Below are 27,848 nucleotides of genomic sequence, written 5' to 3'. Positions count from 1 at the left end.
ACTACAACTGACTACAGAATAAAATAGTTGAATACAAGTGACTACATCTGATTAAAACAGTTGAATACAACTGAATAAAGCTGAATACAGCTGAATAATATTGAATAATACAACTGACTACAGGTGATTAAAATAGTTGAATATGACTGTCTACAGCTGAATAAAGCTCAATAAAGCTGTTGAATACAGTTGACTATAGCTGTATTCACCACAGTTGAATTCAACTGACTATAGCTAAATACAGAGAAATACATATGAATAATACAGTTGAGAACAACTGAATACAGCTAAAAGCAAGAAAAATACAGCAGAATACAGCTGAATAGTACAACAGAATACAGCTGAATAATACAACAGTGATGGGAACCTTGAAAATCCTTAAAAATACAACTATAAAAATACATCAAAATACATATACATACGTATAAATACAACTGAATACATTAATACCAAAATAGTACAAAAATGTGAATTTGAATACATCTAAATAGATTTAAATACAACATATAATATTCAAGTAAGCACAACTCAGTTATTGACAAATGGGAATGTGTAAATGAGTTCTGGATTGTTTTAATACTTATGAATACAACCAGATACATACGAATACAATATCATACATATAAAATAACTTGAATAATTATGAATACATATAAGTTTCTTTGAATGCATATTGATACAATATCAATTATCTTTTTGTGTCGTGTATCTGATGTTTTTTTTGCATCAACTTCCTTAAGATTGACACATGAAGAATCATTCATAGGTTTTTTCCTCTTTGAAGCAACTGGATTTTTTGTTCCTTTTGAAGATTTCTCAACTTGGACTTCTTTCGATTTGTCATTGTGTAGTTTAGTTCTTCTCTCTGAAACTATAGTTGCTGATAAACCTGCAAAATTCGACTCCGCTTGAGTTATTTGCAACGAGAAAGAGGGCCCATCAAAATTGAGAATTTTGGTGGGTATACCTCTGGTTATCATCTTGTGTGGCGTTGAATCCGACATTGGAGAGAAAAACCAAAGCTTCCTGGTGAGTAAACAATACCAATAGTTATTGTTTCAGAAACAAAGTAAAATCTGTATCAAAATTAGAGAAACAAAATAATGATATCAAAATCTAAGAATTAAACCTACCAGGAGCACTTGTATCGGCTCTAAAACAATGATTTTAGAGAGATGCGAAATGGGGAGTGATAATGGCGGAGGCCTAGAGAATTTGGGTGGGAGAAGAGTTATGAATCGTGGGTTTGTGGGAGAAGAGAGTAAAGTGTATGCAAAAAGAGAGAGAGAGAACGTGGTTAGAGCAGATATACGGTGATTATGTGAGAAAAAAGACTAAAAAGGAGAGAGAAAAATATTATTTAGAATATATGGTGCCTTAAATGTAGGATGTAACTATAATTAGATATTTTGCTATAAAGGATAAAAGGTATCTATAGGATGTAATATTTTAAAATGATATTTATTTAAAATAAATAGGGTACTAAGCTTTTCTACAGGGTGTAAAATTTCCTTTAAAGTTACAAATACATTTATGATTAAACTATTTAATGTCCTTGCATTGGAGCTCATAAAGCTTAGGTTTTATATATACATCAATATATAAAAAAGGCAATCCGGTGCACGAAGCATCCCACATTTACGCAGGGTTCCGGGAAGGGCCGCACCCCAAGGGGGTGTGATGTAGGAAGCCTACCCTGATGCAAGCATCACTGACTGATTCCACGGTTCGAACCCATGACTTATAGGTCACACTGGAAACAAATTTACCTGTGACATATATATACACGTCAATATATGTGTTAATATAAAGCTTAGATCTTTCTTCCTCACCACTTTCATGACACTTGATGCATATTGAATAAATTTACATGACTTATGCAAAGAAAACAAACTAGTACAACTTTGTGATAACAGTGAAGAAATTTAAACAGCAGCCAGCATGCTGCATTTTATAGTACAGCTAGAAATTAGCTATGTTTAAGAAGAAATTTCCACTCACCTAGGGCCTGATAGGATTGAGGGAAATAATGGAGCAGAATCTACTATATTGATATCTGATACGTTTTGTGGCATAAGAAAGTTATAGTCCGGACTCTTTTCAACATCCACCGCGCCCTCGATGACCATGACAACTATTGACATTGATGGTCTCTTGGTATAAACGCGTTGTAGACACCACGCTGCAACTTGCATTGTATCTACTACTACTTCCTTATAAAGCTGCATATCTTCACTGCGCTTATCGATCAGATCCACTAGTCGCCCTTCCTCTGCCTTTCTCTTGAGAAGACTAAACAATAGCCTTTGCTCCTCGGGCTCAGACGGCTCGAAATTTTTTCTTCCACGCAAGATCTCCAAGAGTACAACGCCAAAGCTATAGACATCTACCTTTTCTGTTATAACTGCACTAAGCCATTCAGGAGCTAGATAGCCAGGAGTACCTCTCATGGTAGTCACAACTTTGCTCTGAGTCCGATCAATTAGCTTGGAAAGTCCGAAATCAGAGAGCTTAGCATCATACTTCTCATCTAATAGAATGTTTTGAGGCTTAATATCCAAATGTAGAATTTTTTGCCTGCATTCGTCGTGGAGGTAGGCTAATCCTTTGGCTATGTCATGAATAATCTTCTTCCTGCATTTCCAATCTAGAACGATTTCTTGATTGCCAGAGTAGATCCATTTGTCTAGCGATCCATTGCTCATAAACTCATATACTAGAAGTCTGTGAGATTTCTCAGCACAGAAGCCAATTAATTGGACCAAGCTGAGATGATGTATGCTGCCAATGGTTTCAACCTCAGCTAGGAATGATTTCTTGGCTTTGCCTATTCCATCAAGGCATTTCACTGCTATCTTTGTGTCGTCTTTTAAGGTCCCTCCGAACACTGATCCAAATCCTCCTTCACCAAGCTTTTTGCTAAAGTTCTCAGCTGCAGACTTTAGATCGTCGTAAGAAAATCTAACAGGCATTCCTGGCATGTTATCTAGATAATGCTCTTCCACTTCATCTTCCTTTCTCTTCCTCGAGAATATGAAAATTATGCATCCGATTACGATACCAAGAGCAGAAATTCCTGTAACAGATCCCACTATAGCACCATTCATGCGCCTCTTCCTTCTTGCAACAGCTGGTTGAGTTTCGTTCTGTACTTTCACATTCTGTACTTTCACAAATGCAGAGGAATTATACCTTGTCTTGTCCTTCTCATTATTCATCAACGAAAAGATCTCGGACGGAAGGTAGCACTCCCCACTAGAAGAATTTGAACCGTAATGAAAAATAGCAGCTTTACAAGAACAATTCCTCAAACATGCATTTTTACAGGTATTCATGTCTGTGTCAATAATATCTGCACCAAACGCGAAACAATTCACATCATTGAGCTCCAAATATCTGTGGTTATTTGAGTCATTACAAGTCATTTTTGTGATCTCAGAACAACCAAGATTAGGCTGCCTATCATTTATCTGTCTAAAATAGTTTGTTGAATCAGAACTTGATTTGGGACAACTACACTGTCCATTTGAGCAAATGCCATATCTTCCACATACCATTGGATAACCACACTCACCATAAAAGCCTGTAAAAAGGTCATTGACCTCTTTCCACTGGTCTTGTCACTCATACACTTTCAAGTGCCCATCAAATTCCAGTTTCATAAATTGAGCTGAAGATACAGGAGCAACAGAAACCAGTATAGTTGGATTCTTGGAGTCATTGGAATTTGTGATTAAAGCTAAGCTTCCATTCAAATACATGACATAGTTGGATGCTTTACTATCCGTTAGTCCATCTATAGAACTCTCAAAATATGTTTGTGGTGGACTCGACTCAATGAAAGCAATCAAACCATTATTTGTGGCAGAGAAAGAAAACAAACCTCCCTCAGTCCAGTTTGTTGCTGAGACACTTGCTGTTAGCTTCTTTCCCGATACTAACTTCTGTCCTGGTACCAGAGAATCAGTTGGATGATCAAATGATTGCCAAACAGTAACATTGTTGACATCAAAGAGAACAAGATTTCCCAAATGAGTCAACTTTAAGCCAGCAACAGATTTCTCAGTAGTATTTGTTGACCAAACCAAAGTACCATCAGCATCTCTAAGTACCAAGTTTCCTCCTAATGTGAGCTGCAAAGTTGCATTGATCCTAACTGGATTATTCCCATTAGCAGACCAAACAACTTGTGGGAATCCTACATTAACAGCTGTAATAGAGGAAATACTATTTGTGTACACAATGAAAATGGCAAAGATGTAAGTTTCACAATTGCCATTACAGTAGAATCCACAAGCATATCTTGGACCAAAGCTTCCTTTAACAAGTATAGCCCTTACTATAGAGCCATCAGTGAAGTTCACTGAATGCGGTGCTGAATAATTGTTGATCCAAGTAGTTGAAAGATTTGCAGTTGGATAATCAAAAGGTTGGCTGGTTAATGAATGAAAATAACAAAAAAGAGTGAACAAGAAAGGGAAAATCCAGCTTACAGCCATAAAGAAGAAATTTGTATGATATCTGTAAGATGGTGAAGTGGCCTAAGTAAACCTCATTTTAATTTAAAATAGATGCATGGACTTGGACACTTAGAAAGAATCAACCCCAGAGCATTGACCTATCATTTACTTCTTGACTTACTTTGTTGGTCAACCACTACTATTTTATTTTCAACTTACATTATGGTTTGGAGGGAAAAAAGGGACCTGCTTAAATTAGTGGAAACTTGGAAAAACTAATTAAGTGGACTGCAAAAGGAGTCAAATAGAAAACATTGACCTTCCTATTTCATCCAACTTCCCCGCTTTTTCCTAAAAGGCAGCCTAGTGCAACAAGTTTCGCTGTGCGCGGGATGCGGAGAAGGGTTGGATCACATTAGTTTTATGTATGCAGCCTTACTTTGCATTTGCAAGAGGTTATTTCTTCAAGTTGAACCTGTAACCTCTTGATTACAGGATGGTAACTTTTACCTTTGTGCCAAGACTTTCCTTCAGCTTCTTCCTCAAATTCTTTTTTATTTATTTTTTGTTTGGATGTACTGAAATTGAATGACTACTTCTAAAAGTTTAAACTTTTAGAGAGATGCAACTTTTTATTTTTTTTTTATTTATCTTGCGTTTTCACACATCTTCATATAGAGAGTTGATTCTTTCTCTTGGATCATACGCATACATATTTACTTACTTTTCCTTTAATTTGCAGCTTTTTTCCCAGTAAAATGAACAAAAGAATGAAAAAATGTGAAAAGGAAGTACGAGAAAAAATGACGTGTCTAATTGACAACAGATTAAAGGCAAAAGAAGAAGGCAATGGCAAGGCCCTCAATAATGACCTATTGGGTATATTATTAGAGTCAAATTCTAGAGAAGTTGAAGAGCATGGTAGCAAGAAGTTTGGAATGAGTAAACTGAAGTAATTGAAGAGGGCAAATTATTCTATTTTGCTGGGCAAGAGACTACATCAGTGTTGCTAGTGTGGACATGCGTGTCCCTCAATCACATTAATATGTTATGCACGCTAGATAAAAATATTCCACGAGATTTTTTAGAAAACGTTTTTTAGAATATTCTTTTAGCCCATTATCTTTCCTCTCACAAACACCTTCACCATCTCACGCCTTTCTTCTCCTCAAAAATAGTCATCCGCCATTTTCTTATCATCTGCAACGCAACACCAAAAGAAATTCTCCATCACAAGTTCTGGACATTGTCATGACAAACCACCAATTCTTCCTCATTTCCATCTTACAGAACACACCAGCAACCATCTTGCAAACACCCAACAACCATCTCCTCTCCATGAAAAAGAGCTTTGAAGTCACTACTCACAACTTCGAAATTTCACAAGTGTGGTCAAAGTTGCTTGAAATTTTGGGGGCCGTGAATTGGCAGTAGAACCGTGAAGTCAAACCCAAATGGGGTTTTTGCAAAGTAAAAACAGCAGTTGTGGCAACACCAAAGTCAGAGGAACGCTACAATAATGAGACGGGACAGCTAACCATGGACAAACAGAGCGACAACGGAAAAAATGCATTATAGAGGCTTGCCAATGAGTATTTCCAGCCAGTCAAATCCAAAGTGATGTGGTGATTTTTGTGGTCTGGAGAGTGGTTTTGTGGAAGAGGAAAGAAAGAACAATGGAAAAGGGTGGTCGGAGATGAGAAAGAGGACACCGGTGAGAGCTCCTAATGAAACTTACATCAAATCATTATTGCAGGCCGCAACTGGGACACATGGGCCAAGCTTATTTTGTCAAATCACATATCCTACTATCAAGAGCTAAATAAATTTATATGTATTTCATCCTTAAAAGTCCAAATTTGCTATGTAATAGCTTATTGACGCATAGGTGTGGGCGTTCGGATAGTTCGGATTGGATATGAAAATTTCAGTTTTAGAATTTTGGTTTTCGGATTGAAAAAATGACAATCCAAATCCAATCCAAATAAGCTCGGATTGAATCGGATTTTTTAAGTTCGGCTTCGGATTAATCGGTTTGGATATTTTTGATTTTCGGTTTTGAGCTTATAAGTTGAGATGTTTCTTCTTTTTATAAAAGTAAATATCCAAACGAAATACTCATGTTAAATTTCTTGAAAAGTTCCTCACTCTCACTGCAATTATCCAAATAAAGTATCAAGTAATGAAATTATTACCAATGAATGCAACAGACATTAATATGGTCAATAAGAAGTAGCAATAGTAAAACCATGTCCAAATAGAAAGTATTCTGAGAGTATTATTATTTCCATATGAATAATGGACTAAATATAAAGTATAAAAATTTCGGATTTTCGGACATCCAAAAATCTGAAGTACCAAATCCAATATCCAATCCGAAATCCAAAAAATTTAAAAAATCAAATCCAAAACCCAATCCGTAATCCCAAAATCCAAAAGATTCGAACTTCGGTTTGGATTTCGAATTTGCCCAAACTATGCCCACCCTTATTGACGCAAGCATGCATCACTATATCAGCCTACTTACCAACTTATAACAAACCTACTTACCATAAGTGAGTCAACTAACAGAAAAATGATAATCGGAAGGTAAATAACTGGATTCTTTCTTTTTTCTTTTAAGAAACTCAATAAAAGTGTGAAACATCAATTATTACCCTACTTCAATTCACAAAACCAAGCTCAAACTAATGATCCCGTTTCTTAGTTCCCTACCTTCCAAATGTGAGAGGAGATCTTAAGCAAGTAATTAAACAATCTTTCTGGATTAGCATGCATTAATTGTTTCTGGTACAAACTCTTGTCTTTGCTCTATTTACCCTGTATAAAATGGTGCTTTCTTTTGCCATCTTGCCATCAACTTGCTTTTGGAGCTCTCTTCACTATTAAACAACTTCAGAAAGCGAGCAGTCTCTCTTTCAAGAACTCCCCCTCCCCCACCCAACATTTCTTCTTAAACAATAGAAAAGAGTAAGAAAGCAAAATCTTCAATTTCATATCCCAAGAAAAATGTCAGACTATTACCCTGAAGAACTGATGGTCCAAATCTTCTCAAGGCTTCCTCCCAAATCTCTCCTCCGATTTAGGTGCATATCAAAATCATGGAACTCACAAATTTCAAGCCCTGAATTCATATCGCTGCACACCCTGCGAATTCTCCTAAAACCCTCTACAGGTACAATCATGAGGTACTTCTCAACAATTGAAAGGAAGGAAAGATATTTAATTGTACGTAGGGATGCATCAGCATATGTTGACCCTGTAATAACATTAGGATCCCCTTTTAGTGGCAGAGTACGATATTACTGTAGGATCGTGGGTGTATGCAATGGTGTGGTCTGTTTGTCAAATGATTTATTTGGATATGATAATCTTTTGGTACTTTGGAACCCTAGAATAAGCAGATGCCTCACCCTCTCTACGCCTGCTCATTGTTGTGACAATGTGTGGACTTATAAGTTTGTCTTTGGGTTTGGCTTTGCAATTAAAATGAGAGATTACAAGGTTGTGAAGATGGCCTATACTCATGGGGATTATCAGGATTTGGCGCCACCTAAGGTTGAGGTATATGCACTTAGTTCGGGAATTTGGAAGGAATTTGATGGTTTTATTCCAGACACTGGTGTTATAGAGTACTTTTGGACACAAGCTGTTGTTTGTGGGAAAGTCCACTGGACTGCATACAAGAGAACTGGGGAGGGAAGAAGGGTGGAGAACTTGATAATGGTGTTTGATCTGAATGATGAGATTTTTCAGGAATTATCATTACCAGAAGTTTTGGTGAACGAAATACCTATGAATCTGAATGCTGCAGAGTGTAGGGAATTACTTGTTGTGTATCAGTATGATATACGTATTTGGAGCAGCAGTTGTTCCATTTGGGTAATGAAACAATATGGAGACACTGAGTCATGGAGCAAGGAATATAACGTTGCACTTGGCCACGAGCATTTAATGGTACTCGGCATTAGTGATAATAGTGAAATATTGTTGACCGAATCAATAGGGATGCTAGCTTTATATAATCCTGAGACGCAAAAAAAGGAGAGCTTTTGTATTCCTCGCACTGAGTACTCTTTTTATTTTGATACTTACCAGGAAAGCCTTGTTTTGCTAGATAAAGGGGTTGTACTGCCTCCACTTGATTTACCATCGGAGAAGACGACGGATGATGATGAAGATGAAGAAAATGATGCTGAGAATGCTCCTCAAAGCTGGATGCATTATCTTATGCATCAGTATCTCACAGCTTTTCTTGGAGCCGGAAATATCTAAGAGCTCGCCTGTATCTTAAATAATGAACAAAGGTTATAAAGTTCAGGCCGACCTTCCGCGGCAGATTATATATCTGCTTTCTGTCAGGCCATCCCAATTTCATTTATCACAGCTATGTACCATGTGCTCGGTGTTATGCTTGTTATTACAACTTTAATCAATTTTGACTGCTACACCATTTGTAGTTATATGTTTGGTTACATTGACCAAATCAAGATGAATATTCAAATCAAATGTGTCAGTCAATGCATTTTACTTTTAGGTGAGGAAAGCCGTAAACTTGAACCTTTTAGCTTTGAGATATTTCAGTAACACATAACTATTTTGAAATTGGTACAGCTGACAAATGAATAAGAATACATAAATCACACCACTAACAAATGGCACAGTTCAGTAATCAAAATTCTATGGTAAACATTATGGGATATCTATTTGTTGATTGGTAATAAATGTCTCAATCAAAGATGAGATAGACCCACTACCAAATTAATGTGTTTTCAACTTTAATCTTCTTAAACATCATTTTAGTTACAAATATCTGCAGCAACAGAACAAGGCAGCAGATTATTAGCTTCATTTGTGTATCTCTTTGATACTGAAGTACACCCAAGTGTTATAGGTGTCACCATAAACCAACAGAAAAAATCAAAGCAATTTCCATAAACCAAAACCAAAAATATTAATTTTATGCTATGACCAAATGATAAAACCAACAACAAAAATATTCATGCAAGTCCATCAGCGGTCAGCTTGTTTAGCTGTGGGCATATAGATAATCAAAGTGATTCAAGATCACAGTAGCTCAGATAAGCTGACTCAAGACTAGGGGTGTCAAATGGGAGGGTTGGGCCGATTTTGGGCGGGACAAAATGGATTAAGTCAATAAATGGACGGGTCAATGACCCGCCCAAAGGTTACTTTGGCTGAGATGAGTTTGGGTCAAGATGGACTAAAATTTGGGTTATAGCCCAACCCGTCCAACTCTTACTAAGCTTTTAATATGTGTTGTTTTCATATGAATTGTATAATTACAAAATAAGATTTTTTTTTTCTTTTGTTATGGTCATATATAACATATCAAACAAAAAAATAATTATTTCTAAGATATTTTGGCAAGGTTACTCATGGATCAATTGGGCTAAAAATCAGCCCAACTTTAGATGAGTTGGGTCAAGATGGATTGAGTTCAATAAATGGATGGGTCATTGGGCTTGGGCCAAATTTCCCTGCTCAAGACTTACCTATAGATGTTTGCGGACAGTTTTCTCCAGCCAATCATCTGGTTCTTCTGTGACAGCAAAAGAAACATGTGTCCTTATGAATTGTGCCTTGGCTTTTGCTCTTGAAACTCCAAGTACCCAAGAATTCCTGAACCTCAACCGCACACATTACCCCAGATTCTTAAAAGGTATCAGTTAAAGCTGCATCTTGTAATGCCTCATCAGTTTCCTAACCATCCTGTAATTTCGTTGCAAAAACAAAAAGAATGTCAATCAAAGGGTTATTAATATGCTTAGAACCCTAGGAAATCAAAATATTGTAAGTGACAATAGATGTTTGTCTGAGGGGATATATAGCCCCAACATCACTTTGGCCTGTAATATGTTAAACTCCGTTTAGTAAGTAATGTATGTAAATCCTTTTACTACTCAAAGAAAAAACAATATTATCCATACTCCAGATAGGGAACCAAAAAGAACAGACAATTGGATGGAACTGTACCTTAGGGAAAATCCATCTTGGACTCTTCTGTGAGCTGATCCATAAAATTTCAAAATCATCAATTTTGGTCCCTGGACTGTAGATGATTGGTTGAGTTTTCTGTATCTTTATGGAATGCATCTACACCATCGGTAAAATTGACAGAGAAGTCAGATCAACCTCTTAATGAACAACAAGTTGATCAAAGAATATCAACCCAACCCCAACACAAAGAATTATGAAGAAAAAAGATTTTACAATCTCCTTTTGAGCCAACCTTTCATCTCAAACAATAGAAAAGTAAGGAAGAAAATAACAAGATCTTCAATTTCATATCCCAAAAAATATTGTCAGACTATATCCCTAAAGAATTGAAAAAATAATAAGATCTTCAATTTCATACCCCAAGAAAAATGTCAGACTATATCCCTGAAGAATTGATGGTTCAAATCTTCTCAAGGTTCCCACCTGAATCTCTACTCCGATTTAGGTGCATATCAAGATCATGCAACTCACTAATCTCAAGCTCGGAATTCATATGGATTCCCACCAAACAAACCATTCTCCAAAAAGCACCAACACATGAAATCATTAGGTACTTCTCAGAAACTCAAAGGAAGGAAATATACTCCATTCAACTAACTAATGCATATGCCGGTAATGAAACTGAATTCAGAATAAAAGCCCTTAAAATGGCATAGTGCGATAGTATTATAGGATAGCGGGCATATGTAATGGCGTATGTTAGTCAGATGATTTATTTGGATATGAAAAATCTTTTGGTACTTCGGAACCCTAGAATAAGCAGATGCCTCACCCTCCCTATGTGTCCTCTTTGCTCCGACGCCATAGGAACTTGTATGTTTGTCTTTGGGTTTGGCTTTGCAATAAAAACAAGAGATTGCAAGGTTGTGACGATGGCTTATGCTCATGGTGATGGTAGGTACTTGGTGCCACCTAAGGTTGAGGTATATGCACTTAGTTCGGGAATTTGGAAGGAATTCGATGGTTTTATTGCAGATGTTGGTGTTATAAAGTACTTTTAGACACAAGCTTGTTTGTGGGGAAGTCCACTGGACCGCATACAAGAGAACTCGGGAGGGGAGAAACTTGATAATGGTGTTTTATCCGATTGATGATATTTTTCAGGAATTATCATTACCAGAAGTTTTGGTTAATGAACCACCTACGAATCTGGATGCTGCAGAGTGTAGGAAATCACTTGCTGTATATCAGAACGATCAACGTATTTGGAGCAGCAGTTTTTCCATTTGGGTAATGAAACAGTATGGAGACACTGAGTCATGGAGCAAGGAATATAATTTTGCACTTGGATGGGCATTCGGGCATGGTACTCGGCATTAGTAATAACAGTGAAATATTGTTGACAGAAATAATAGGGAAACTAACTTCATATAATCCTGAGACTGTAGAAATTAGGAGAGTCTAATTGGAAAATTTTCTGCTTTCTTCATTGATTTTCATTGTACAAGAACGTCTATATATACAGATATTCCTTGCTGAGAGAAAAAGAATGACCAATGAAATACTGTACACTTGTAAGAACTTTACTAGACTAATCATAACAAATAACTAACTATTATTCCCTATACATGTGAATATTTCTATCCGTGTGAGAAGCTTCCAGAATTGTGAAGCTCTTCACTATTCTCAAATGAACGGCCAGGATTTAATCCATCATGAATGTCTTTGTTGCTTGAGATGGTGACACGTGTCTCATTCTTTGACTTTCTTTTGAGATCAGATTGAAGACCATTTGTTTTCTCCGCCAAATATTCTGAACATTTCTTTTCTTCTTCATCTGCTTTCCTCTTCTTCTCTTCTTCTTCATGAGACAAAACAGATTTAGAACTAGAATCAAGAGATCGATTCCCAATATCCCCCCTCAAGTTGGAGGGGAAAGAAGAGAGACCCAACTTGCCAAGGATGGATCGATGTGAAGGCCCAGAAAGGGGTTTGGTAAACAAATCAGCAAGTTGTGATTTTGAAGGCAAAAATGAAAGGGAGATGAGGCCAGATAGAAATTGTTGTCTCACAAAGTGACAGTCAAGTTCCACATGTTTCGTCCGTTCGTGGAAAACGGTGTTCGGTGCAATATGTATGGCTGCCTGACTATCGGAGAAAATAGGAACCGGAATTGGTGGTGGTACGGATAGATCTGTAAGGAGGCGAGTTAGCCAAGTAAGCTCAGCCACTAAACACCGCATGGAACGATACTCATCCTCGGCGGAAGAAAGGGAAATAGAAGCTTGCTTTTTGGATTTCCAAGAGATCTAAGAGCCCCCTAAGCTGATGAAGAACCCACTGATAGACCGGCGAGTATCGCGGCAGGAGGCCCAGTCGGCGTCGCAAAAAACCAAAAGAGAAAGAGATGGTCTTGAATTCAAAAACAACCCATGTCCTGGATTAGTACGAAGGTAATGAAGAACTCGAAGAGCTGCTGTGAAGTGATCAAGACAAGGCTTCTGCATGTATTGACTTAGAGTCAAAACAGCAAAAGAAAGGTCGGGGCGTGTATGTGTCAAGTAATTTAATTTGCCGACAAGACGCCGATAAACTGAAGGATCAGCAAGGAGGGGACTGGAGTCAGCTGTGAGTGCGAAAGAAGGATCAATAGGAGAAGACACCATGGAAAGATGGGAGTAATCAAACTCAGATAGTAAGTCCTCTGTAAATTTAAATTTTTGCTGAGGAATAATAAAACCAGCTTGTTCTCATAAGATTTCCATGCCTAGAAAGTAGTGTATCAATCCAAGATCCTTAATTTTGAATTCTGAATGAAGAAATGCTTTGAGGTCTGTCAATTCAGTAGGATGATTGCCAGTAATTAAGATATCATCAACGTAAACTGCAACAATAGAAATGAAATCCCCTGTCTTTTTAAAAAGTAGAGAATAATCATTAAGAGAAGAAGAGAATCCTTTGAAACTGAGAGCCCTTGCAAGCCTGGCATACCACTGCCTTAAGGCTTGTTTGAGGCCATAAAGCGATTTTTGTAACTTGCAAACATGATGGGGAGTAGGAGGGGTCAGACCTGCAGGGAATTTCATGTATACTTCCTCCTGTAGGTCACCAAGTAAAAACTCATTGTTCACATCAAATTGTGAAACATCCCACCCTTTCTTGACTGCAATAGACAATAGGCATCTGATGGTGATCATTTTGACCACCGGAGAGAAAGTTTCAGTGTAGTCGATGCCCTCTCTTTGAATGTCTACTCTGATAACTAGACGAGCCTTTAGCCTTTCAATACTACCATCAGCATGTTGTTTGACCTTGCAAACCCATTTACAGGGCAAAGCTTTCTTCCCAGGTGGAAGAGGTAGAACCTCACATGTTTGATTTGCTTCTAAGGCAGCCATTTCTGTGTCCATAGCTTGCTACCAACCTGAATGAGAACAAGCTTGGGAGTAGCTTGTAGGTTCAGTAATAGGAGAAATAGAGTGAAAGAGATGTTGGTTATGTGGAGATAGGGCAGTGAAAGAAAGAGTGTGAGGAGAGGATGGTGTGGCAAGACAAGACCTTGTTAAATCAGTGACAAAAACATTGTTACAAATGAAATCCTTTAGATAACTAGGCTGAGTGCCTAGGTTGATTCTGGTAGATCTCCTCAAAGGTATGATAGAAGTAGAAGAAGGAGGAGCAGGGGAAGGCATGGGGTTAGAAGAGGAGGGAGTGACAGAAGGCATAGGAGAATGAGAGAAAGGAGAAGTAGGAGAGACAGGAGATGTATTTGAAGGAAAAAGTATGGTGGGAGGAGAATCAGTAGGTATGTTGGTCATAGAAGGTTCAGAAATGGGAGAGGAAATGGGAAATAGAGAAGGTGAGGTACTGGAATTGACAGAAAAGGGATAAATGCTTTCATGAAATTGGACATCCCTAGATACAAAGACCTTTTTAGTGTCTAAATTCAGGAGCTTATAACCTTTTTGTCCACTGGGTTATCCCAGAAATACACATGCCCTTGTCCTAGGTTCAAATTTATCCATGTGATGAGATAATGTGGAGGCATAACACACACCCAAAACACCTTAGGAACTGATAAGAAGGTTTCTGATTAAAGAGCATTTCAAAAGGAGTCTTTCCTTGTAGAACTCTAGAGGGAAACTTGTTGATAGGTGTCTATGCTTCCTTTCGACAATACCATTCTGTTGAGGAGTACCCACACATGAGGTTTGATGTAAAATACCCTGTGATTTGAGGAAAATGGAAGCTGCTGTCCCTGTGCCCAATTCTAAGGCATTGTAAAACCTTATAATTTTGACTTTAGTACCAAACTGTCTTTCTACCATGCTCAAGAACCATTTCAAAACTGAAAAAGCATTGCTCTTAGTACTGAGTAAATAAGTCCAAGTTGCCCTACTGAAATCATCAACAATTGTTAGAAAGTACTTATATCCATTGTAAGTGGAGGTCTTGTATGGACCCCAGGTATCAATGTGAATCAAGTCAAATATGCCTTTAGTTTTGATGCGACTGAGAGGGAAGGGCAATCTAGACTGTCTAGCCAAAGGACATACATCACAAGAACAATAAAAAGTAGATGGAAATGAAATGGAGCTAATATATTTCATTGCATTGAAAGGCAAATGCCCAAGTCTAACATGCCATAACCATACATCATAATCTGTTTTTGCTAAAATAGATAAAGGTACTGAAACTAAACTAGAAAGACAACTCTTAAAAGATGAAAAAGAAGGCTTGACAGAATGATCCTTAGAGACTGTCCTATGAGGCTCCAAAAGGTAGAGACCTTCCTTAGCTTCACCAAAGACTTGAGGGCTCTTCAGGAGAGGGCCCTGCAAAATGCATCCAAAAGAAGTCAAAATTAAGAAACACTTGAATGCCTGGCAAAGTCTATTTACTGACAAAAGATTATATTTGAAACTAGGAATGTGAAGAACACCTCTGAGTGTAAGACCTGGAAAAATAGAAACACTACCAGTGTGTGTAACTTTTACCCTAGTTGAATTAGGCAGCTTGACCATTATAGGAATGGGAAGGGGTAAAAGAAACAAGAAAGATTGTACATTATAGCACATATGCTGAGAGGCCCCTGAATCTATGATTCAAGAACTAGAGTTAGAGTTAGCAACTGAATAACATGAGGGACAATTTGTAAGGAATATACCAACTGCTGAATTTGCAGTAACTGAATTTGCACTAACTTCTGAAGAACCTGATTGTCCCACTTGAATTTGATTCAGAAGTTGAACTAGCTGAGAAAATTGGTCTGGTGATAGTTTCTGGGCAAATTGAGGTCCCTCAACTGAGTTGCTTTGAATTCCCTCCAGTTGTTCCATTGTTGTGGCAGAATTCCCTTTTGCAGTTCCTTGAAATTTTTTTGGCTTAGTGAATTTAAAATCAGAGAGAAAACCTATAAGCCTATAGCAATTTTCAATGGTGTGATTGGTCATCTTGCAGTAGGAACACATCTGACCATTTTTCTTGCCTTTGGGATTGTTGTTTCCTTTCACTGAGTTGTGTCCAATTTTCTGCTGATAGTTAATGTGATTTCCCTTGTTGATTTGAGTGTTCTGTTGTCCTGCCATGAAAGAAGTTCCATCTCCCAGAAACTGTGAACTCACATGCACTTCTCTTTGATTTTCATCCTGCATCAGTAGTGAGTAAGCATGGTTTACACTAGGCAAAGGGTTGATCATGAGAATATTACTTCTTGCTTGAGCATAAGTCTCATTCAACCTCATTAGGAATTGAATGAGCCTTTCATCATTTTTGAATTGCATCATTTTATGTTTTCCTCCACAGTCACAGATGCAAGAACGCTGCATATTGGTGCTGAGAGTGTCAAGTTCATCCCATAAACACTTTGAGTTTAGTGAAATAGCCTGCAATGTCGGTTGAACCCTGAACTAAGTCAGCTAATTCCTTTTGTAGCTGGTACAATTTTGCACCATTGGGTTGTCCAAACCTGTGCTCCAGATCTGTCCAGAGGTCTTTTGCTGTTTTAGAATACAAAACACTATCAGCGATCCTTTTGGTGAGAGAATTTAGTAACCAAGATGTTACCATATCGTTACACCCATTCCAGATTTTCAGATCTGAGTTGAGTTATGGCTGGGGTAGGACAAGATCCATCAATGAATCCCAGTTTGTTTTTGGCTGAAAGGGATATGAGAATGGACCTACTCCATCCTCGATACCCACGACCATTAAAGGGAGTATTTATCAAAACCATCCCAGGCGTATCAGAAGCATGAAAAAAATAAGGATGGGTTGAATCAACAAGAGTTGAAGATGAGTTGAAGATCCGGTCCCAGGTGAGGTTTGAGTCACACCAGGTGAGGTCTGAGTCAGATCAGTCAAATCTGCAGACATGACGTTATGAAGGAATGAAGAACAGTGAATCAGAAAGAAGAAAGAAGAAATGAAAAGGACGGATCAGTAGAAGAATTTCAACTGCTCTGATACCATGTAGAAATTAGGAGAGTCTAATTGGAAAATTTTCTGCTTTCTTCATTGATTTTCATTGTACAAGAACGTCTATATATACAAATATTCCTTGCTGAGAGAAAAAGAATGACCAATGATATATTGTACACTTGTAAGAATTTTACTAGACTAATCATAACAAATAACTAACTATTATTCCCTATACATGTGAATATTTCTATCCGTGTGAGAAGCTTCCAGAATTGTGAAGCTCTTCACTATTCTCAAATGAAGAGCCAGGATTTAATCCATCATGAATGTCTTTGTTGCTTGAGATGGTGACACGTGTCTCATTCTTTGACTTTCTTTTGAGATCAGATTGAAGATCATTTGTTTTCTCCGCCAAATATTCTGAACATTTCTTTTCTTCTTCATCTGCTTTCCTCTTCTTCTCTTCTTCTTCATGAGACAAAACAGATTTAGAACTAGAATCAAGAGATCGATTCCCAACAGAGACGCAAGAAAGATGGCACCTTGATATTCTTGGCACCAAGTACTCTTTTTGTTTTGGCATTTACAAGGAAAGCCTTGTTTTGCTAGATAAAGGGGAATTACTGTCTCCACTTTATTTATCATCTGATGAGACAGATGATGACAAAGACGAACAAAATGATGCTGAGAAAAAGAAACCTCGAAGGCAGGAACTCTTGTGTCATTATGATATGCATCAGCATCTCACAACTGCTCTTGGAGCCAGAAATATATAAGAGTTTGCCCGTATATTAAATAGTAAACTAGTGTTATAGAGTTCAGGCCAACTTTCTGGGGCAGATTAAATGTCTGCTTTCTGTCAGTCCATTGAAGGGGAGCCCTAGAGCAACGATAAAGTTGTCTTTATGTGACCTATAGGCAACGGGTTCGAGCCGTGGAATCCCCCTTGGGAAGCGTCTCTTCCCCGGACTCTGCATGAATATGGATGCTTCGTGCACCGAGCTACCTTTTTTTTTCTTTTTTCTGTCAGTTCATTCCAATCTCATTTGTCATAGCTATGTATTGTTTGGTCCATCTCAGGTGTTATGCTTGTTATTACAACTTTAATCAATTTGACTGCTCCATTTGTCTGGTTCTATGTTTGGCTCATTGACCAAATCAAGATGGACGTTCAGAATCGAATGTGTTAGTCAATGCGTTTTACTTAGGGTGGGGAAACCCGTAAAACCCATGAACCTTTTAGTTTTGAGATATCACAGTAACACAAAACTATTTTGAAATTGTAACAGTTGACAGATGAATACGAATACATATATCGCACCACTAACAAAAATGGTGCACTTAAAAGAATCAAAAATCTTTGTTAAACGTTACTGGGAAATCTATTTGTTGATCAGTCATAAACTTCCCAATCAAAGATGAGACAGACCCACTATCTAATTCCTGCGCTTTCAACAGCTTCATTCTTAATTCCAAAAATCTGCTGGATTATTAGCTTCTTTCGTGTTTCTCTTTGTACTGAAGTACACAAGTGGTACATGTGTCTCCATAAACTAAAACAAAAATATCAACTTCTTTTTGATAAGTAAAATATCAACTTTATAATATGACCCGATGATAAAACCAGCAACAGAAAAATTTCATGCAAGTCCATCAGCAGCCAGCTCGTTTTAGCTTTGGCATATAGATAATATGAAGTCAAAATTGACTTGCTTTAGCAAAATTCACTAAGTTAATGCCAATAAGGACACTATTTCTCTAAATTTAATAAATACAATGATTCATAATTTAAAAAGTCAAAGATTACAGACTAATATACCTATATCAGCCACAACAATCGAAATAGCGAACAACAGAAAGTTGCAATGATTACTTACAGACTCAGTAAATAACTGCAGCAGCATAAGGGATTTTTATTTGGGAAAGAAAGACTAGACCAAGGGCACTTACTTTGTAGCTTCAGCAACTGCAAGATAAGACATTCTTAAAATCAATTATAGTCATTGGGAAATGGAGTATATGATTACGCACTATAAGAAACCTGAAGTTCAATTTGCCTTCTTCGTGAATTTGAGTTATCGAACTTTGAGAAAAGAAATAGTTTTGCTTTGCCACACAAAAAGTTCTGAAGCATCACCCCCTTCCCAATTAAATGAGCTCTACTACTATTGTTTCCAAGTAGACAAGTCTTCCTTTAGTTTGGGTATGACTATCGCTAAATTGTCATCATAAATTAAAGATCTATCATTCCACTAAAAACTGATCGGTGGATAGTGAGGTTGATTGTTTGGAATAAGGATTGTTGAGTCCCACATCGGTGGGATTTGGGTTTCTTAGTCTCCTTATATGGGCTTGGGCAATCCTCACCTCATGAGCTAGCTTCAGGGTTAAGTTAGGCTCAAGGTCCATTTATTGTGGTATCAGAGCCAGGCCTATCCCAATATATTGTTACCGATATTGGGCCTCCATTTACGTTATACACGCTCCAGTTTGCAGGCCTAGGCGTGAGAGGGGTTGTTGAGTCCAACATCTGTGGGATTTGGGCTTTTTGGTCTCCTTATATGGTCTTAGGCAATCCTCACCTCATGAGCTAGCTTTTGGGGTTGAGGTAGGCCCAAGGTCCATTTATCAAGGATCTTATTTGTAATATAATTGATGACTGTTTGGAATAAGGTTATCTTATTTGAAAAATTTTACGAATCCCAGATATCCATAAGAGTTAGCAATGAAATACAAGACTGATTAGCTCGCCTAAGGGTTGTAGCGGAAGAATCCCTCCTCTGCGAGCTACTACAGATCTATTTTCAGGAAGGAATCAAATGATTTACTTTCCTTTTATAATAATATCTTAATCTACAAATAAGAAATAGGAGCAAACTTGAATGACTTAAGTGAAGACTTCTTTGATGGGGTAAATTGCAGTTTTAGTCCTTGAAATATAACCTCGTTGCGACTTTGAATCTCCATGTTCTTATAATCAACACATAACCTTTAATATTTTGAGACATGGGCCAATTTTGATATTTACTAATGTAATTAACAACATTGAACAAAAGTAATGACTCTAGTGGCTTCCACCACCTTCTGCCTCCTCTTCTGCTAAATCAGCATCAATCCCCCATTACACTACTATTACTATGGATCGCAGGTATCCATAAGAGTAGGGAAGGAAATACAAGACTGATTAGCTCACCTAAGCCTAGTAGCAGAAGAGTAGTTTTAGTCCATGAAATATAACCTTGTGACGACGTTGAATCTACATGCTATTATGATATCCATGTAACCTTTACGATTTTGACATTTAGTAATGCAGTAAACAAAATTGAAAAAAATTAATGGCATTAGGCTTCCACAACCTTCTGCCTCCTCTTCTGCTAAACCAGCATCAATCCCCCATACTGCGACCACTGTTCTTGCTGCTACTTACCCCAAAAAATAGAGAAACAACTTCTAATAAAATGTAGAGATAGATGTTTACTGGTGAAGTATCTCTGCTCATATAAATTAGAAAGACTAAGAAAAAAGAGGAAAAAGGTAAGCTCGCTTGGTGGAAAGTGGCAGCATGCACCGAAAAAAGCAGAACCAAACAGAATACTGTTAGCAGTTAGCACCAGCTGCCTCAATACCTACAGGTGACAAATCACTTAGTTTGCAAGGTCTACAATGGGAAGCTGTTGTGCCAAAGCAAGAGGAAAGAACAGAAGGGAGTATACTAAAGAGGAAAAGGAAAAAGAAACCAGGAAGAAACAAACACACATACAGAGAGAAGGAATCAGAACCAGAAACCATAAAATTTATGTGTATCCCCCACCACTTATCGAAGATTACCATGTTTTTATTGGGCTTGTAGATTGTTTTTTTTTTTAAATTAAGTAAACAAGTAAACATGCTTGGTTTTGGCTTTAACCATAACCTAGATATGCTTTATAGATGATTATATGCTTTGCATACAAGTGCTCATGATTTTTTGAAGCCTATATATTATTTTCGTTCAAGCAAATGAATCCAGTACAACACTACCTATGATAAATTAGATGAACCATGCATAGTCTCCCAGTGTAATTCATATGACCAACGTGGAACAAACAGCATAATGATTCAGCTAATGATGAGCAAGGTTAGTAGAAATAGCAGTGCCTGCGTTATAAGGACATACTGTATATTTAGGGTTTAAATGATAAGATTATTATTTAAGATAAAAATTACCACTTAAGATGTTGTGTTTGTACAATCAAGAACTAGATAGTACTTATTAAGAAGTTCTTCCAAAAGATCATAAATTTAAGTTCTAAATACCAAAAATAGACTTCTTTCATTTGTTTTCAAGGCAAATGGACATTCTCAATATAAAAATACTTTCATATAATTTATACCCCTATAACCAACTTTAAACTACAGACATGCTTGCATTTATTTACAGAAGTATTGTGTTTGAAATCCAACATTAATATTTAATTCTCTGTCTAAAAATTTTCATGTGTCACTTGCTGTTCAAGATCTTATAAATGTGATATCTGCTCATAAGATATTGCAACTTGTTACTACTCCTGGTTAGACTACTTTATCAAATAAAGACATGTTATTTGTAGTACTACTTCGCTTCTTGGAATATTTGATACATAATATTGTCATGGCCATGGTATTCCTTGCTTATTGACATGATATTGTTCAGCCCACTTTCCCAAGGGCACTGACACGTAAAATATGAAAGGGTTTGTCAAACTATCAACCATTGTCTACTTGTCTCTGGTGTGTGGTAGCTGAAGAGCTAGCTACTTTCACTTGAATCAATTTACATGGACTCGTTTACGAGCAGATATTACTCCCATTGTTCTAATTTTTTTTAAATTCTCTTTCCTTTTTAGCCCGTTTCAAAAAGATAGGCACATCTCTATTCGGAAGCTATATACTTCTAACTTTCGTATTTTACGTTTAATGATATACTCTTAATAGAAATGACAAGGCATCTACATACATTTAGCTTAAGTCACCAAAGTCTTACTATCTTTCTAAACTCTGTGTCTAGTCGAATGCAGTGTTATCAAAGGCGAAAAGCGCAAAAACCTATAAGGTCCGTTGGGGCTTTAAGCGCAAAGCGCAAATAAAGTGTGGGATTTAATGAAAAAAGGCACAACGGGAGAAAAAGTAACAATATGCATAGTAGTCCAAGACTAATCATTACACTCATTGGCAAGGAAAAGTATGTGTTGGAGCTTTGATGCGACACTAAAGCGCCCACAAAGCGAGGCGAGCGCACAACGTGTTTTGAGCCTCGCTTTAGGGCTTAATCGTGCTTTAATTGCGCCTTTGACAACACTGGTCGATTGGAGGGTGTTAGTATCCCATATGGGTCCGTGAAGTATTTTTCTAATTAGGTTATTGTATTTATCACCAAGAAACCCACACCTGTGTCATACTCATACCCTTTAGACAGGGGCACGTCAAGGAAGGATCGATGCAACATAGCTTGGATTGTAGGTTTACCATACTCCTGAGGTGTTTTTTCCATATAAATAAAAAAGGCTGTATTAGAAGAAAAATACCCCTAAATGGTCTCACCTGCTTACAACAAAATGTGCAAAAACTTATTGTAGTTGACATTGCATTCTAACTTACAAAGATCACCCTAATCACTTGGTTCACTCTCTTCTTGCACTATCAATTCTCTTGCCTTATCCTCATAAGACTCAGAGAGAAGGCTTAATGCTTACCAAATTCCAGTATGGATCCGATATCAGCTAGTAGCCCTAACTTAACTCTAGGATATTACTCTTGTTTGGAGGATAAAGGCACATTAAGTTTGTTATGGTGCATAAGGAGAAAGTGTGCTTGCTGCTCTCTTATGATAGAGAAGTTGCATTGGTTGTAATCAATATACTTCATTTGAATGTTAATACTTCCTTATTTGTCTATTACGACTCGTATTACTTGCTATAACGATGGAACTCGTAAGATTTTAGAGTACTTATCAAAGGAAGCATGAAAACTTCTAAAATTGCATGTACATACCTACCAGACTAACCTCGATACCTCATATTACTTTCTTATATAATATACAAATCACATACACATGCAATGATAAAAGTTTCTGCCTTTGGTATAAGAAAGAAACAAGTAGTCACTGGCAACATAGGCCAAATGCTGTGGTTGTAATCAGTATCAGTTACTTGACTGTTATCACTATCTCAAATTTTTCTTGCGAGCTGATAGAGAAGAGCACATGACATGTGTAAGACTTTTGTTATTATTTAGGAGTTTTGGTTGATGTTCCCTCTCAAGGAACTCTATTCTAGGGTATTTTCCTCCTCTGATGAAGTTAAGTTTTATGGATATGATGGAAAAGAAACCCCCATACAATCAGTATACCAAAATTAAAGAATCTTAAAACTTGTCAATTCATGATGAATCCTAGATACTAATGATACAAATGGGACATGCCCACCTAGGCACGTGTTACGATGGTGTGAGTTGAGCTTAAATGAAGAAGTGAGTATTCATATAGCCGAACCCATCAGTTGCTTTTGTTTTTAAAGATGCACCCAACAAAAAAGGTACTAAAATCAAAATTAGCACAAGCAAACATATTAAAACCTTAAAAGAAAAGGAAAAACTTTCTTTTTTCTGTTTTATTAACCTTTAAAAATTGACATAAACAGAAATAGACAACTTGATAGATTTTCTAAGTTCATAACATGTGCAACCTTTTACTTTTTGAAATGCGTATTTAATTGCACCTGCTTAGTGCCAGTTTATCTAAACGATTACCTTACTTTGTCAGAATAAAGCCTTTAAACATTCAAATAACTGGACAAATATGAATACAGAAACTTATTTGCAACTAAAGCAGATTCACTTTCCAATTTTGCGATCAAACATGTAATGATGCTTGTAGAACAAAGGCTACGAGAATGGAGAGATTTAAAAGCAAAGGGCGTACCAATCGACGATTCGGCGATAAAAATTGGAGAAGTCGGGAAAAGGAGAATTTCTGAGAAGATCGACAATGATTTCTGAGAAGACATTTTTAGTTGGAGTGGTGAAACTATCTCTTGAGAACAGGAAATTCTGCAGCTGTTCATTGCTTTCCTTGCTTTTGTTTGGACAAAATGACAAAAATAGTCCTTACGTTTGGGATAGGTTTAAAATAGTCCCTTAGGTATGTTTCTGAGCCGTTTTGATTTTTTAAGTTTGTAACAATGAATATTTTTTATCCCTATCAAATATTTAACGGATTCTAAGAGTTAGATTTAAAAAAAAATGTAAAAATAAAAGACTTAATGGGAACTCGCATTTGAGAGTGTAATTTTTATTTTTTCTATTTATTTCTAGTGTTTGGTTTTTTTTTACTATTTTTTGTATTTTTATTGTTTGGTATAATTGGTGTTTGCGCAAAGTTACTGTCATGTGACCAGGAAGTCACGGGTTCGAGCCGTGGAAACAACCTCTTGTAGAAATACAGGTTAAGGCTGCGTACAAAAGACCCTTATGGTCCAGCCCTTTCCCGAACTCCCTGCATAGTGGGAGCTTAGTGCACCGGGCTGCCCTTTTATAGTTGATGTTTGTAATTTTTAGAATTAAACAAATTTTTCCTAGAATTTCTGGCTAAATCTATTTTTCACATCTAATTAAATTTAATAGTCAAGATTTATTAAGTATTTAAAAGGTTTTCACTTTTAGCAAATTTAAAGGATCAAAATTTTGCAAAAGCATAGTAAGGGATTATTTAAAATTTATCTCAAACATAAGGGACCGTTTTTATTGTTTCCTTTTGTTTGACATAGGCTCAAATAGAAAGAAAGAAAGAAACCCCGACTATTGGACGATGAAAATCTATATATAATAAAAGAAGAGGCAAAAATATCATTTTAAGCCAAGTGACAACATAATAAAGAGTCACTTTGCAATTTTAGCACAAAGTTAGTTAGATTAGGTAATTAATTTTTTAATATAAATTTTAGAAAACTTAAATTATGCATTATGTATGTTAATAATTAGTTACTTTTTTGAATTTAAATTTAAACATAGAAAAAAAGTCTAATTTGAATTTGAAATAATTACAACAACATAGTAAAATATACTATTTGTAAAGGAAGAATACATAAAAAAAAAAAATCAATCGACGGCTTAAAAATGTATATACTAATTAAATTTCTCATGTAGGAAGTTATATTAAAAGATAAATAGTATAAAAATATTAAGCCAATTGACAAGTTAATAAAAAGTCATATTATTAAATGTATAGTACTAGATTACTTGTTAATTTAACAAAGAATAAATAAGAAACAAACAATTTATTTGATTACTATATGATGTGTATCCTTCGATTTTGTATAGATTTTTATATTTCTGTACACTATATTAAATAGTAAAATAACAACTAAGATTTATTTTAAAAAATTAATATATTAGATCATAATTTTATAAGATTAATATTCTATCAAATTATGCGCGCACAAGGCGGGTTCTTACACTAGTAAAGAGAATGGGAATGTCTCAGTATTTTACTATTCCTCCGTCCCATTTGAATTGTCCTTCTAGCTCAAAAAAGTTATCCAAAAATAATTACTACTGTAAGATTTTCAAGACTAAATTTATTAATTATTTTTAATTATACCCCTAATATTAAAAAAGTTTTTTTTAATATTTGTTCAATTCTCAAACGGCATTTAATAAGGATAACTTAATAAACTATACCTTATATTTATGATTTTTGTTAAGAAACTAGCAGTTATGTCCATTTATAAGTAACTTATTACAAAAATATGTTAATTCATAAAATAATACTTGTATTAGCCAAATATTACCAATATTAGCCAATTAGCTATTTGTAGTCAAAAAAGTTAATTTTTTATTTTCTTTTGAGTGGGTGTTATTAAAATAGATTCGTACATCTTAAGGAGCTTGGATCTCAGTTTTGGAATGATTTTATGGAGTTTTGAGGTGGTTTAAATTTAAAATTCAAAGTAGAAGATGAACATGAAAAAGAATGTTATATGTATCACACTCTGTATCATTTATGTATCACATATATACAATATTTGTATCAAATGTGTATCACATGAATATCCATGTATACCTGTGTGTGAGATGCATGATACATGTGTCACAAGAGAATTTTTTTTACTTGATTTTAACTATGAATTTTGATATCAAATCAGTGCAAATCACTTCTAATCTTCCTCAGATTTTGTATATTGGTTCATCTATATATGTTCAATGAACTTCAACCATACCCATTGAAAAATATCTTTTGCTAAGATTTTTGGAATCTTGTATATATATATATATATATATATATATATATATATATATATATATATGCGTGTGTGTGTATTCCATCACCATATTTGCTAGCTCATCCATGAGATTTCATTTCCGTCTTGCATCTAATGTTGTTGATCATTCTTAAAAGTATAGAAGGAGCTCTTTGCGAGTGATTCTTGGAGAGAAAAAATCTTATTTATTTGGGTTCCAATTTTTATATGTGATTGACTAATTTTGGTAAGTCCATAATTAATGACTAGTAATTTAAAAATTAAAACTTATTTAAGACAAATGAGACATTTAAGATTCCCTATTGTTAATGGACGTAAAAAAAAAAAAAGGAACCGGCAGTTAAAATGAGACGGAAGTAGTATTAAACAAGGCTGTGACTGCGACGTTAAAAGAAAAGTTTCTAACATCATATGCCGACAATTATTTTTGACATATGCCACCTGTGACTGCGACATTTTTTTTATTTCTTAAGACTGTGACTTAATCAATTATTATCTCACAACACTTATCTTCATATCCTGATATTAGATCATTTGTGTAAAACATGCCATGTGAATCATGTGTCCAATGTATGTGGCCCTTTCATCATCTCTATAATCAAGGATTTTTACCTATATATATCATATATCAAACCTTATTACCTTCATTGTTTAAGGATTGTGTTAATTACATTTAAGCATACCAAATTACCTTTTATATATCATAATTTAAATTAAGGGTATAATTATTCCTTCATTTATTGTAGGCGTGATTTTAGGACTGTATTTTCACGTTATTTGGTTTACCCGCCTCTCTCTCCTCCCACCCCCCCTACGATACCCCCTACGATTTACCTTCAGTTAATTCCCCTCACCCACACGATTTACCTTCAGTTTTTCCTCCATTCTCGTACAATCTCTTCTCACCCACAATTACCATCACTTTCTTCTCCACTTAATTACCTTCAGTTGTATCCTCCACGATTTGAATTCACTTCCATCTTTGTCTTCAACTCCTAAATCATGAAAAAAACCAACACTCCCAAAAAAAAATCATCAAAAGCTATATTAGCTGATATTCCAACCTTTGATTTTGGTGTTTTAACACCAAAATCACCACCCAAAAACCCACAATCGACGCATGCAAGTGAACAAACTACTGGTATTTCATCTCCTAGATAAATTCGTGCAGAAATGAGAAGCAAGCATTTGCACGATGTTGATGTTGGTGGAGTTGATAAACTAGTCGAGAATCAACTCAAACGCAAGGGGAAAGAGTTGAGTTTAGATGACGATTTTGTAGATGATTCTCCCAAAGTTCCATTTGTGAAACACAAGGTCGCTCCTTCTTCATCAAAACCAAAGAAGAAGAAACCCTAAAAAAAAGTACCAAAATTGGTTAAGGAAAAAATTTCAATAAAGGTAAACACTATTTATGTTTCCTCACTGTTTTGTAGTTTGATTTTGGTTGTAAAAATCTGTTGTTCAAGTGTTAATTTAGTGTTCAAGTATTTTTTGGCCAAATGTGGTATTGTCCTAATTTTGTAGATTATTTGTCGCAATTTTGTAGGTTTAATGGAACTGTGATTATTAGACAGTGTATAACTGTAGTTAGTTTGTAGTTGATTTGTAGTCTGATCGTTAAATTGTAGAGATGGTATTTTTCATTGCAACCTGTATTGCTGCTACATTTAACTTCATTCTAAATACAATTAATCTACATTTTGTGAGTTACTTGAAGTAACTGTTACAT

At 36.0% G+C, this 27,848-nt stretch overlaps 2 protein-coding genes, 3 long non-coding RNA genes and 1 pseudogene across 5 annotated transcripts; 2 read left to right on the top strand and 4 right to left on the bottom strand.

Annotated features, from left to right (window-relative positions):
* Positions 1-578: 578 nt before the first annotated feature.
* On the bottom strand, positions 579-7,472 carry LOC138870286 (G-type lectin S-receptor-like serine/threonine-protein kinase SD2-5; annotated as a pseudogene).
* A 171-nt stretch (positions 7,473-7,643) lies between these two features.
* On the top strand, positions 7,644-8,475 carry LOC104239466 (F-box protein At3g07870-like). Its single transcript, XM_070148214.1, has 2 exons — positions 7,644-8,417; positions 8,467-8,475. The coding sequence occupies exons 1-2, from the start codon at positions 7,644-7,646 to the stop codon at positions 8,473-8,475; spliced, it is 783 nt and encodes a 260-aa protein (XP_070004315.1).
* Positions 8,476-8,529: 54 nt separating this feature from the next.
* LOC138870290 (uncharacterized) lies at positions 8,530-11,953 on the bottom strand. The gene is made up of 3 exons (XR_011400428.1): positions 10,840-11,953; positions 10,458-10,577; positions 8,530-10,193 (listed from the first exon to the last, which is right to left on the bottom strand). It is a non-coding gene; the product is annotated as an uncharacterized lncRNA (long non-coding RNA).
* Positions 11,954-12,111: 158 nt separating this feature from the next.
* Positions 12,112-17,095, top strand: LOC104239476 (uncharacterized). The gene is made up of 2 exons (XR_714145.2): positions 12,112-13,116; positions 16,227-17,095. It is a non-coding gene; the product is annotated as an uncharacterized lncRNA (long non-coding RNA).
* On the bottom strand, positions 15,118-16,249 carry LOC138870288 (uncharacterized). The gene is made up of 2 exons (XM_070148081.1): positions 15,589-16,249; positions 15,118-15,256 (listed from the first exon to the last, which is right to left on the bottom strand). Exons 1-2 carry the CDS (start codon positions 16,247-16,249, stop codon positions 15,222-15,224), a joined length of 696 nt encoding a protein of 231 aa, XP_070004182.1. The 3' UTR covers positions 15,118-15,221.
* Positions 17,096-19,794: 2,699 nt separating the features above from the next.
* LOC138870289 (uncharacterized) lies at positions 19,795-24,004 on the bottom strand. The gene is made up of 2 exons (XR_011400427.1): positions 23,779-24,004; positions 19,795-20,467 (listed from the first exon to the last, which is right to left on the bottom strand). It is a non-coding gene; the product is annotated as an uncharacterized lncRNA (long non-coding RNA).
* Between the last annotated feature and the right edge of the window lie 3,844 nt (positions 24,005-27,848).

This window comes from Nicotiana sylvestris, chromosome 6 (assembly GCF_000393655.2).
Source record: "Nicotiana sylvestris chromosome 6, ASM39365v2, whole genome shotgun sequence".
NCBI classification, from domain to species: Eukaryota; Viridiplantae; Streptophyta; class Magnoliopsida; order Solanales; family Solanaceae; genus Nicotiana; species Nicotiana sylvestris.
The sequence above is the reverse complement of the archived record's forward strand: the minus strand, read 5'-3'. Positions and strand labels throughout refer to the sequence as shown.